The following is a 12,538-nucleotide window of genomic DNA, read 5'->3' as shown; positions in this document are numbered from 1 at the left end:
GCTGTTCTAGAACTTCACTCCTTTTATGGTGTCATAACTATAAAGGGAAGGGTAACAGCTCTCCTGTGTACAGTACTATAAAATCCCTCCTGGCCAAAGACTCCAAAATCCTTTTCCCTGTAAAGGGTTAAGAAGCTCAGGTAACCTGGCTGACACCTGACCCAAAGGACCAATAAGGGGACAAGATACTTTCAAATCTTGGGGGGGGGGAAGGCTTTTGTTTGTGCTCTTTGTTCGGGAAGTTGTTCGCTCTTGGGACTGAGAGGGACCAGACATCAATCCAGGTTCTCCAAATCTTTCTGAACAAGTCTCTCACATTTCAAACTTGTAAGTAAACAGCCAGGCAAGGCGTGTTAGTTTATCTTTGTTTTCTCAACTTGTAAATGTACCTTTTGCTAGAGTGTTTATCTCTGATTGCTGTACTTTGAACCTAAGGCTAGAGGGGGGTCCTCTGAACTCTTTAAGTTTGATTACCCTGTAAAGTTATTTTCCCATCCTGATTTTACAGAGAGGATTTTTACCTTTTTCTTTAATTAAAAGCCTTCTTTTTATGAACCTGATTGATTTTTCCTTGTTTTTAGATCCAAGGGGGTTGGATCTTGATCCACCAGGAGTTGGTGGGAGAAAGGAGGGGGGTGGTTAATTTCTCCTTGTTTTAAGATCCAAGGGGTTTGGATCTGTATTCACCAGGGAATTGGTGGAGAGTCTCTCAAGGCTACCCAGGGAAGGGAATTAGCTCTGGGATGGTGGCAGCGGACCAGATCTAAGCTGGTAGTTAAGCTTAGAAGTTTTCATGCAGGCCCCCACATTTGTACCCTAAAGTTCAAAGTGGGGAAACAGCCTTGACATATGGTTAGAAACCTTGGCCTAATTTTGAGCCTGAACTTGTTGATGGCTAGTTTATATCCATTTGTTCTTGTGTCCATATTGGCAGATTTATTCCTTGATATGGAGAATTCTAGCTATATTTTTTTTCTACATATTTGAAAAGAAAGGGAGAAATTCCTTGTAAACATTGGTTCATCTTGCTCTCTTTTATCATGTAGATAGACAACATTATAGTCAGATTTATCATAAGCACAATGCAGCAATTTGATAAGGAGTTCTGAATTTATATGGTGGCTAGATAGATGGCCCTGATTTCAAGTCAAGTGATACGCATGATTCTGTTTTGGAGTACCTATTGTCCTCATGTAATAAGAGATGAGATGTAATCCCTTTAGGGTATGTCTACACTGCAAGGTATGCTCAAGTGCAGGCTCAGCCTCACATTCAGGCTTGAGACCAAACACCCCCTCCATTTACACACAAATCTCTTGGATTCAGAATTTGGGACCTAGGACCCTGTGGCAGTGGAGGGTTTGAGTCACAGTCAAGCTGGGACCCGGGGTTTGAGCCCTATTGCTTTGCAGTGCAGATTCAGGCTTAGTCTAAGGGCATTTCCATCTATAGTGATCACTGCTCTTCAATATTCTGACAGTACATAAAAATCTGTTTTCACGGCACTAAAATCAGAAGACTAGGAGTAGTGCTAATGCTGTGCGCTGGGATGCCAATATAAAGTTTAAGGAATCTTTATGGCACCATAATTTGAAGTATCATTCAAGAAAAGCCTCTCTATCTGTGTGAACTTTCTGCAGGGCCCATCACCATAGTGACTGAGCAATAGATGCTATGCAAGAGATTCATAAACCTGGTAATTGACTTTGAGTGAGTCAAGAGTTTCATAGAAACTTTGTGTGCACATGAAACCTTATTTGCTCGTGTCTCTTATTTTAATGAATATCTTGATGAGTGTGATGGTGATTAGAGGCCTAACAATCCATGAACTGGGAATTATTTTGGAATGGCTTGTAAATAATCTATAATCTAGCAGAGGCTGACCAAATATTTTCTTCAGTTAGGCAGCTTTTTTCAGTAGACATGTAAGACTCTTTCTTCCTCATAGCTATTATTGTGGTAGTTAATGCAAGATCAGTAAAGTGTATGTTTTCATTTTTGTGTTGTCTTCTTTTGGTAAACCCTGTTCTGAGTTTTAAGATTCAGAATAGCACTGGAGCAAGTGGAATTTTTTGGAATAAGCAACCAAAAAATAGCAAGTACTAACTGTGCAGTCTCTCTCAGGGACTAACAATAGGGTTCATGTCTTCAATAGATGCAAGAGAGATAAGGTTACGCAGACTATGAAAGTAACTACAAAGAATTGTTTAAGTTCTACTTGCTGGACAGTTTCCACTACTCAGCAGTCTAAAGAGGTCTCATCTAGGGAAGAAGGATTGGCATTTACCACATTTGGAAAATTAATCCTCAGATTAGGCTGATACTAGAAATTTGGTGTGTAGATGGGCCTACTTAAGGAGAAAGGCGCCTCTATTCCAAAATCCAACTAGATGGGTAGGTTCCATCTTCCTTTGAAAAAGCCTGATTGCATCTCTGGAAACTTCTCAGTCTTGAAAGTAGCTGAAAGTCTTCAAGGGGTTGTAACTGTAATCTACTTTTCTGTTTTGATAGTGTAGATGAGTTTACAGATTTCTTTCTTTTTCTGCCATTTTGACTATTGCTCACAGTATTTAGGTGCTGCCATTAACTGCCTAATTTAGCTGTTGATTTTCCATAAGCAGAGTAATTTTGTTGTTGTTCCTTGCTATTGTCTAGGGTCAGGCACCTGTTGCTAAGGGTATAGTTTAATGCTGAGTAAAAAGCTTACTTTCAGAAAAGATTTTTTTTTTAAATTCCCCTCAACATAGAGATAGGAAGGAGAACAGAATGCCTACAGTGCTACTCCAGCCACAAAGCTTTCTTTTCCAGGTCAGCCATTTTAAGAAACTGTTTGATGGCAGAGGAATTCTGATGAAATGCTTCCAAGAAGAGAAAATATCTTTAACCTTCTCATAAGAGAAAAGTCCACAGAAAGAGCTGATTCAGAAATGTAAGTGAAATCAACTGAATTTTCTGTATTAAAAAAAGTGTAAATATAGGAGGATTGACAACATCCTGTTCGTATTGGGGGAAGTACAGGATTTATCAAAAGTTCAACCCTGATCTAGAGAGTGATTGGTCTGTTTCTAACAGCATAATTTGCCCAGAGACAAAGAACCCACAGTAGACTGGCAGACATGTCAAATGTATATATTTAATAAAAGTAAATATTAAATAATTTTCTTTGGAAAATGTTTACTTTGAAGGTAAACATGGCTGGGCTTTGGCTGAGGCCCTATACAGAACACTCTGATAGGAAAATAATTTGGAAAGGTATTGTGAAAAAAATACTTACATCTATGTTCTAGGTTGATGATTGCATCTGCAATAACACAAGCAACAATACTTCTTGGCAGGTAGTGAAAGCAGAGTGGACTCAAAACTCTATGTACAAAGGAGTAGGAAATCCATTGTATAGCACTTTTTGTCTAGAAGGAGCCTATGGGAGTTACTAACTAACCCAGAAATTGTTACTTGAAATATTATACAAGAGGTCTGATTCTATCCCTTGAGCTCTCATTACTGCTAACGGCAGTTAACAATGAGGAGAAAGTTAATTCTAGGGTATAATTGGTGCTGGAGGGAAATAAACTCCATGTAAGAAATACTTCCAGGTGTGTTTTGGTTTTTGAAGTTACTCTTGCTATTTGATTTTACATATCTGAATCTCATCAGTGACACTATCACAGATCAGAAGAGTACACAGAAGTGCAACAAACTAAGAAGTATTCCTTAGTAGACATTAACAAGATATTTGCCTTAGAGGGGAATTTATTTCTGTGGTGGATGATTTGATCTGTGCCCTGATTCTCTACCACATTACACCTTGTGTAATGTTTTATACTTGGGTAAAGAGGGTGTAAAATGCTACCAAAGTAAAAGCAGGTGTGAGTCATCCCCCATATAGATAATTTCTATGTCAATTTAAATTACAAATCACTATGATGTCCTTTTTGATAACAAGATTTGGAAGAAGCTATTAGGTAGCGAGCAGGCCACCAATGGCACCTATGTAACTGCAAATCACAGTGATATCAAGGTACAATGTCTATAACTGAGCACAGGACTTTCTGCCATTTTGCACCTGGTGCCTGCTGGGACCTATAGAAGGAAAGAGAATCCTGACATCTCTAGTAGGCAGACACTCTGTGGGGTAGGGGGGAGCTTATATAGAGGAAAGGAGCTTAATATCTGAAGTAGGTGGGATAATTTTGTTGGTTTGTTTTCTAAGAACTAGTAATGTTACTTAGCGGGGCAGTTGGGGACAGGCTACACAGAAGGGAAAACAAAGACAAATGAAATAATATAAAACCTCAGTGAATCTAGGGTCACTTTTTCCAGGTTGCAAGGGAATGAAGGGGAAGTTTATATTTTTAGCCTATGTAGCCATATGATATTCCTATGCTTAACCTCTGGCTCCCTTGCCCACTTCCCTCCTATTGTTTGTTACACTTATTGCATGCTCTCTTAATTAGACTGTAAGATATTTGGAGCAAGGACTATGTCTACTATTTGTCCATCACCTAGCAAAATGAGGATCCAATCCTGACTGAGGTCCTTTGGCTGCTATTGTAATATTAATTATCATTGTTATAATAATCACCATCAAGATTCCATATTCTTTTTAAAAAATGGTTTAAACTTTACCTTCTATTTTATTCTCTGACTTATTTTATTGTGTACAGTATTGTTCAACAAAAACTGTATATTCTTGGAGATTTTATAAAAAAATATATTACTCAAACTGATGCTCAATTAGCATAAAATGAGCTAAGAATTTTATAAGTCAATGATCTCTACATCAGCAATATTAAATTCCATTATGAAGTAAAAATTTCTAACAGAACTCAGTCTCAGCCATTTCTTGAGTTCTCAATACGTTAAAGCATTTCCCCCCTTGGACTGGCTGACCTTTCATTGATTTTGCAAGTATTCTTCCTCTTGTACAGAGACAGACTGAGTTTGACAGTAATGCTCTATTCTTCACAGGTGACAAATGACCTATGCTATTTGTATATTTAATTGCACCCACATGGCGTGCTAACTCTCTGAAGCTTTGCTGTTGATGCTGCTATATGCAGCTAGTGTCCATAGATATCATCAGTTCAGCTTGGCTCTATTTTTACTTTGAGTCTCATTGTACCAACTTCCTAGGCACTCAACTAACCGGAACATAAAAAATGAAATACTCCAACACCACTAAAAATCCTTCCCTCCACATCCTACAACCCCTAAAAAACAAACCAACCAACCAACTAACAAACATACTCTTCTCACTTTTACCTTTTCTAAATACCATAAAAAATAAGATTAATTAAAACTAAAATGTGTTTCCCAGCTATGTGCAGAGAGAGAAAAAAGAAGAAGCTTAGCTGTTCTTTAACTATTAGGAAGGTTGAGATTGTTTTTTAAACCTCCATTAGTTTTCTAAACTGTGCATGAAGAGAAGAAAAGGATCAGGGATTATATAAAAATATTTTTGTGATGGAACATAGGAGATAATCATAGCAGTTTTATGAATTCAAGTGCAGAAAACTGATTTTTATTTTTACTTTATTTTATGGAAAACTAGTACATGAAGACACTGTTCCTTTTTAAAATAGATGACTTAATGTGCCGGGTTTTGGCTCACCAACTCCTGATTTCATACTACTGGCACCAAGCAAACAATTAAAATTGTTCATCATTCTATATCACTGAAGTCAGAAAAGAGTTTATGATGTGACAGAATTAGTAAAGCTATGAAACTAAAATTTAATAAAACACATCCAAGAGTTTTGGAAGGAATAATCCCACCCAAAAGTGTAAAAGCATTGAAGCCCAATATGTTGGTTCATGAAATATTAAGAGCACAGGAGAGAGGCTCACCCCAATCTCGGGTTGGCGCCTGGCACTAAGTGGCCCCCAGCAAAAAGGAGAAGAAATTACAAGGAAAGTTCTCCTCAGTGCCTGCAGCCCTGGGCAGCAACATGTTGCAAATGAAATCTTCAGAGAATTTAGCTGCCAGCCTCTACTGAAGATGTGAAACAGAGATAGTCAGAGACTTATAACTTGGCCAAAATTGGGTAGACAGTAAAAGTCACCACTCCCATCGCTGAGTAACCCTAACCCCCACAGACACACACTACTGTTAAGTCACTGCTCCAAACCTTCTTAATGAAACTGTTATACAAAATTTTAATATTGGCAAAACAACGTAAGTTTTCCTAATCTCATTCTCACAATGGCCGAAGTGGTTTTGATTAAACTTTCTGGCTCTTAATACAGAGAAAATGGACTTTGGAAAATATACGCAGAAATAGATGCCAAAATGGCTTTCTATCACCTGAGAAACAAACGAGACAAGAGCTCTTGAAATCTGAGAAAGGTTGATCCTTCAACCAAAGGAGTTGAAATCTTTGGAACTGAGTATATAGGTAAGAAACCTGCTTAGACAGATTGTAACTTGCTGAAGTTAAGTTTTAGTCATTAGAAAGTCATTATTTGTAACCTTTCATAGCTCTTTCACTCTTACTTGAAATCACTTAAACATATGTGGTTTGTTAATAAATTTCTTCTTTTATTACAAAAAACACCTCAGTGCTATTATATAGAATTGAAATGGCAGTCTTTAGCTAATCTAACAGGCTGTTTGGGCTCTGTCTCTTTGGATGCAGCAAACTTAATAATTTCTGTGACAGTCCACTAAGAGCGACTGAACACTGCAGAAAGATATTTCTGGGAAACTCAGGAATTTGGGTTCACTAATTGCTACCTGTAGAGCAAGGTTTGGACTGGCAGAGTCCTGAAGCATTTGCTTTAAAGGCAGATAAGCTGCTGTGTCAGGAAGTTGAGACATAGTTTACCCACAGCAAAACTCACTCTTGCTGAGATGGAGTGGTAACATAATGGCTCACAGTTCTGGCAGCCTATTTCTTCCCATGCATCTCTTTCCGTACAAGTCTTTTGGGGTCAGGGAGGGAGGTCATCCAATCCCAATCCCTCCTTGTAGCCCTTTCCATTGGAGTGCTGAACAGGCATCTTGCTCTATATCTTTCCCCACACCCTATAATTAGCTAGCATTTATGCATTTTGCAGTGAGGGGAAGCAATTAAGTGGGCACTTCATTCCCGTCCCCTCCAATTCCAGTAGTTGGGTTGGGATTCAGTAACTTTTGAGGAGCTGGCTTGTTTGTATGTTTACAGAAGATACGTTGTGTGGTAAGGAAAGACTCAAAAGGCTAAGAGTTTTATTTGGGTTCAGATAAGCTCTTATTTTTGCATAATTAGCCAATCAAGACTCTAAACCTAGTGATCTTTCATCACTTCTAGAAAGGTAGACATGACCATGAGTTTTTGTCGGTGATATTTTAAAGAGACTTCCATAAAGATTTGGCCTTTAGGCTGCCCAGAGAAACCTGTTCAGCATAAGGTCTTTGCATTATATTTTAAGAGCTTATAAATTAAACCACCTTAATGGAAGCTTCACTGTAAGCTGCCTCATTCCTTCAGAAATCATAAAAAGCTTGAAAGGCACTGTTCAAATCTCTTTTATTGCAAAAGGAGGTATTAACACCAACTAATGGAAAGTTTTGATGATAAAATTACTTTGACATTTTGATATTAGCCCCTTCAATTATGATGAAACAATCAGTAACTGTGTCTATAATGCACTAAGGCTAGTCCCTTTATATCCACCTATTTTAAAACAAAATGGAGGAAATCCACAATGCATGTTAAATATACAGTTTTGACAGGATATGATGCAAGTGGATGATTGATAACTACACAAATAGTGTCATAATAAAAATTTGGGGATCAAACTAATTATCTCCTATGCTATAGATTTAATAAGCACTGTAACATCCTAAAGAAATTGCAATTCCATTATATTGTTTCCACTACCAATTTATTTTAATCAGTTATTATTCCTTTCCTGTCTTAACCAGATGTTGGTGGTGGTGCAGGTAATGTTAAACCACTGTAATCATGGCATTTCAGTGGTATATAGAATGAGTTATATATAAGTATATTACTCACGAATGCTTGAAAAACTAAGACATGAAGCAGAATTGGTGGGGCACCAATAAGCTTGCTCAGCTCAATAGTCATATATCAAAGCTGATCCCAATTGTTTTTCCAGAATCCCCCAAATCTGAGGATACTAAGAATATTGATTCAAACCCAGATATTATACATATTAAGGAACAATATTTGGTTTCAGAGCAATCCCCAATTATTAGTATTATAAGACAAGTCATTCAGACAGCCTTTCCTGGGGATTTCATCTTGATGTGGTGGGAAGGCTTGTGTGTTCTCAAGACTCAGAGATATGCCAGTGGGAGTTTTAATTCCCGGTAGGGCCACCTAAGTCAGAGAGCTCAAAGGGTATGGGCCAGACAAAAAGCAGTCCACTTGTCCTTCAGCTTGGGAGTTCAGTGGTAAGTTAATGACCTAAGCTCATAAAAACACAACAAGGTGGCCATTCCAGTAAACAGCATGATAGATGGGAATGCTGGAGCCTCTTTAGTGCCATAAAAAATGTTGGACAGCATGGGAAGGACTCAGATTATTCAGACATAGATAATAGTTCAGGTGTTTCAGAATTTATTTGGAGTCGGTGTCTTTTTGGTGTGCCCCACATTTTAATAACTGTGCCTTTGAAAAGAACTGTTTGAAAGAAAGATTTTCTCCCTTCTTATATTCTCTAGAAAGATCAGTTACACTGGGCTGTGTGGTATACATTTTATGATTTGAATGCAAGGTGCTGTGTGTAGTTCAAATATTCCTGGTGTTAACTAATTAAGGCGTTTTGATGTAGAAGGAAGAGACTTCTGCTGTTACCTCATATGCTGACAGCACAAAGGCTCCACACTAAACATAAAAACAATCACCTTATTGGTGGGGGGGGGAAAGGGGAGGAAATTAGATTTTCACAGTAAGATCACTAGTAGACTTCTTGGACTCATCTTCTCCCTGCCTTGCTATAGAAATTCTGCTTGTGATATACATCTATTTTTTAAAAAAATACTTTACCTTCATTCTTTATGGTAGGAAAGTTTTATAAATGCCTTAAAAGTTGTCAGATACAGTAAAATCCTATTAATCAAAAGCCCCTTTATATCTAGTGCTTACACACCACATCCCAGGCTTTGAAACAAAAAATAGAAGTTTTTATATTTATGCATGGCTAATTTATCTGATTTTTTGTACTATATTAAACTTGAAATTTCAGTTTGAACTTGTAACATTCCATTTTCACCTGTTTATGATTCAAATCATGGATGTGTATAGTTTAAAATATGGTTACATAACTGACAATAACTGTTCTTCAAGATGAGTTGTGCACATATACATTCCTCTGTTGGTGTATGTACACCCAATGTACTACAGTTGGAGACTTTTGTCAGCAGTATCACTAGACCGTGGTACCACCCCTCTCTACTCATGCTCAGAACCAAGGGCATAAAAAGGGCATGGCTGCTGCCTCCTTCTCCTTTCTTTTGTACTGCCGTCTAAGTAATATCCAAAGTAGTGGGGGAGGTGAGAGGATCGTGAAATGTATATGTGCACAACACATCTCAAAGAACAACAGTTACTATAGAGGTAACTGTTTTTTCTCGTTTGAGAGATTGTGCACATATATCTTCCACTGTAGCTGACTCACCAGCAGTTCCCTTACAAATGGTGGGACTTTACATTATTTTAAAAAAGAGATTGCAGCATTGATTTGCTAAAAATTGGCATAAACTCGGGAATCTTGAGACATGATACAGTGTTTGGAAAAGGACTACCACTTTGCCATCATGCAAATGTCCACTATTGATACATGACTCAGGAAGGCTGACAAAATTTTATTTTATTCCATTTCCTTTTTTGTGGTAAGATTTATTTATACTTTATTGCTTTTAAATTTCTCTTTTAGCTTTGTGTACATGAATTCTTGAGCTTCTGTTCAGTGATATGGTTTCAGACTTGTGATCTAACAGGCATAACTCATAGCAAACCATATTTCTGAGTCACTAATTTTAATATATATAGAACATAGAAAATCAATGTGAATGATAATAAATAAAAACCATAACTATTTAAGAAGTGTACTTACACATACAACACTGTTCTGGTGTCTCCCACTTTCCCAGCATCCCCTACAGTCAGGGTGTCATATCCTCTTTCCAGTTCAAACTCTTCAAAAGCTAGCTTTATGACCTATTAGAATGAAAAGATACATATTTAATTAAATTATATCCTACAGATTAGGTGATTTGCAATATGTTTAACAAATGCTTTAGCTTCTGGAGTCAAACCCTGAAGTCCTCACTCCCATTGACTTCAATTATTGTTATTTAAATTTGAGCAAGACCTACAAAAAAATAAAGGTTTTCATGTTATCTAATAACAAGAAAGAAGTCTTCAGATAAATGTATTAAGGGTAGCAATATCCTTTGATAGCTTTTAAAGTTAATAAGTAAAAATAACACTTTATTTTAGTTATCATTATTATATACAGATACTGATTTTTCAGCATTGGAAAAGTACAATATACACGGACATAAAAGAAAGCCAATCTAAAGTATAGAATGCAATAAATATCATTATATTGACACATTTTTGGAAACTACACATATGAAAATCTCAGAAATACCTTACAGAATATTTTCCATTTCAGTTGAAATATAAAATAAAAAAGGAGATGAGGATGAACATATATTATTAAAGATTGTCCACTTCATGAGAGAGCGAGGTAAGGGAGGGTATACGTACATCAGTAAGAGAAATCTGAGAACTCCTTAACTACTCTGTCTATAAATTTGTTAACATAGACGGTCTTATGAAGAAATTGATTTTACTCAGTATTCAATATAAAGTTTCCAGGAATTACAATCGTAATGAAAGAAAATAAAAGTGTTCCCTCCAAAAAATTTTGTATATTTATCGTATTCCATTGAAAATCATAGTATGAAGTACAGAAATGTTTTTTTCATAAAGCTCCACAAAAAATATGACTCCAGAATTAGGACCTTATTACAGCTCTGTGTCAGAGTCTGCTGCAGTCACTAATATTACTCCTTTTACTTCCTGTATCTGTATATCAAGTTTTCAGCAGATAGTCTGTCTCAATACATTATTCATTGTTTCCTTATCTTGATGATGATTGGATACACCAGGACAACCTCTGATCCAATTTCCATGAAAATTTGTTTACAGGAGGGAGCTCTTTTTGCTTATATTTTGGGACTAACAACAGTATCAGGGTCAGATCCTGGCTCCCATAGGTGCCAACTCCATGAGTGCTCAAGGGCACCCACTGGCAGCCCCCCTATCAGAACCTCTCCCTCCCCCCAGTGCCTCTTGCCCGCTGGCAAGCCCTGTGCATGGATCAGCACCTCCCTGTCCCTCCCACCCACCACGTACTGCTGTTTCATGGTGTGCAGGAGGCGGTGAGGGAGGATGTGGGAGTAAGGATGCTCAAGGGAGGGGGCGGAGCTGGATGGGAAGAGGCGGAGTGGGGCCTTGGGGGAAGAGATGGAGTGGGGGCAGGGCCTGGGTCAGAGCCGCAGGTTGAGTATCCCCTGGCACTTTGGAAAGTCAGCACCTGTGCTGGCTCTTGCAACAGCCATTTTGTGCCACTATTGTGGAAAAGGCAGCTAAAAAGCTGATGGCTTTGATACCCTGAGTATTCCCCCTACATGACAGAACCACAATAATGGCTCTGAGCCACTCCTCAAAAAGGCTTGGGAAAAACCTCCCACCTCCAACTAGGATCTTAATATTGATTTTAAAAGTTAACTGGTTAAATGATTAAAATTATATCATTTAACTGGTTAACTGTTAACTGAGGTCGCTCCGGATGGCCTGGCACGGCGGGCGCTGAGATTCCTCCGGCCAGCCGGTGCAGGGCAGCTGGGTCTGGGGACACTCTGGTCCACCCAGGGCTGGGGTCCTGCTCCATGGGCTGGCGTGGCTGGGGTTGGAGTCCTGCCAGTGCGGCACAGCAAGGGCTGGGGTTGCTCCAGATGACCGGTGTGGTGCGGCCGGGCTGGGGTCCTGCAGGCCTGGCTTGCGCTGGGGTCCCATAGGCTGGCTGGCACAGCACAGCCAGGGCTGGGTCCCTTCCACCAGGCCGGCACAGCCAAATCTGGGGTCCCTGCCGCTGCCGCGTGGCCACTGGTGTTAACGGTTAAGGTTAGTTAACAGTAAGCCTAATGCTAACTGGTTAACCTTTTACATCCCTACCTTCCACCCATTTCCCATTGTTTCCTGGCCACATGAAGGAATGGGAGGTAAGGAAACAGACTGCTCTGTCTTTGCCCATCATATCCTATTCTTTGCTATATGGTTCCAAGCCAGGGGTTAGATAGCTGAGATCACCACAAGGTGCACCGTCAGAGACCTCAATGGCAGGCCTGATAATTTCAGGTATAGCAGATACTCTAGGATACCTTGGATATCTTGTGAGTGCTCCCTGGCCTGGTGCATGGGCCTGCACTCTCTTAGTCTGCGGTGACCTCTATTGGAGGTTTCTCGTGTGGGTTTTCAATGACTCAGTGCTCCAGCCGAGTCACACACACAGTCTGTAT

At 38.9% G+C, this 12,538-nt stretch overlaps 1 protein-coding gene across 1 annotated transcript in view; it reads right to left on the bottom strand.

The window, feature by feature from the left end:
- Window positions 1-12,538, bottom strand: part of CSMD1 (CUB and Sushi multiple domains 1) — a 1,946,356-nt gene that overhangs the window by 558,288 nt on the left and 1,375,530 nt on the right. The window contains exon 11 of the mRNA XM_054023823.1: window positions 10,063-10,166. Coding sequence (XP_053879798.1) covers window positions 10,063-10,166 — 104 coding nt within the window. The remainder of the gene's footprint in view (window positions 1-10,062; window positions 10,167-12,538) is intronic.

This window comes from Malaclemys terrapin, chromosome 3 (genome assembly GCF_027887155.1).
Source record: "Malaclemys terrapin pileata isolate rMalTer1 chromosome 3, rMalTer1.hap1, whole genome shotgun sequence".
Taxonomy (NCBI): domain Eukaryota; kingdom Metazoa; phylum Chordata; order Testudines; family Emydidae; genus Malaclemys; species Malaclemys terrapin.
Note: the sequence above shows the minus strand (reverse complement) of the source record. Positions and strands in the feature narration are given on the sequence as shown.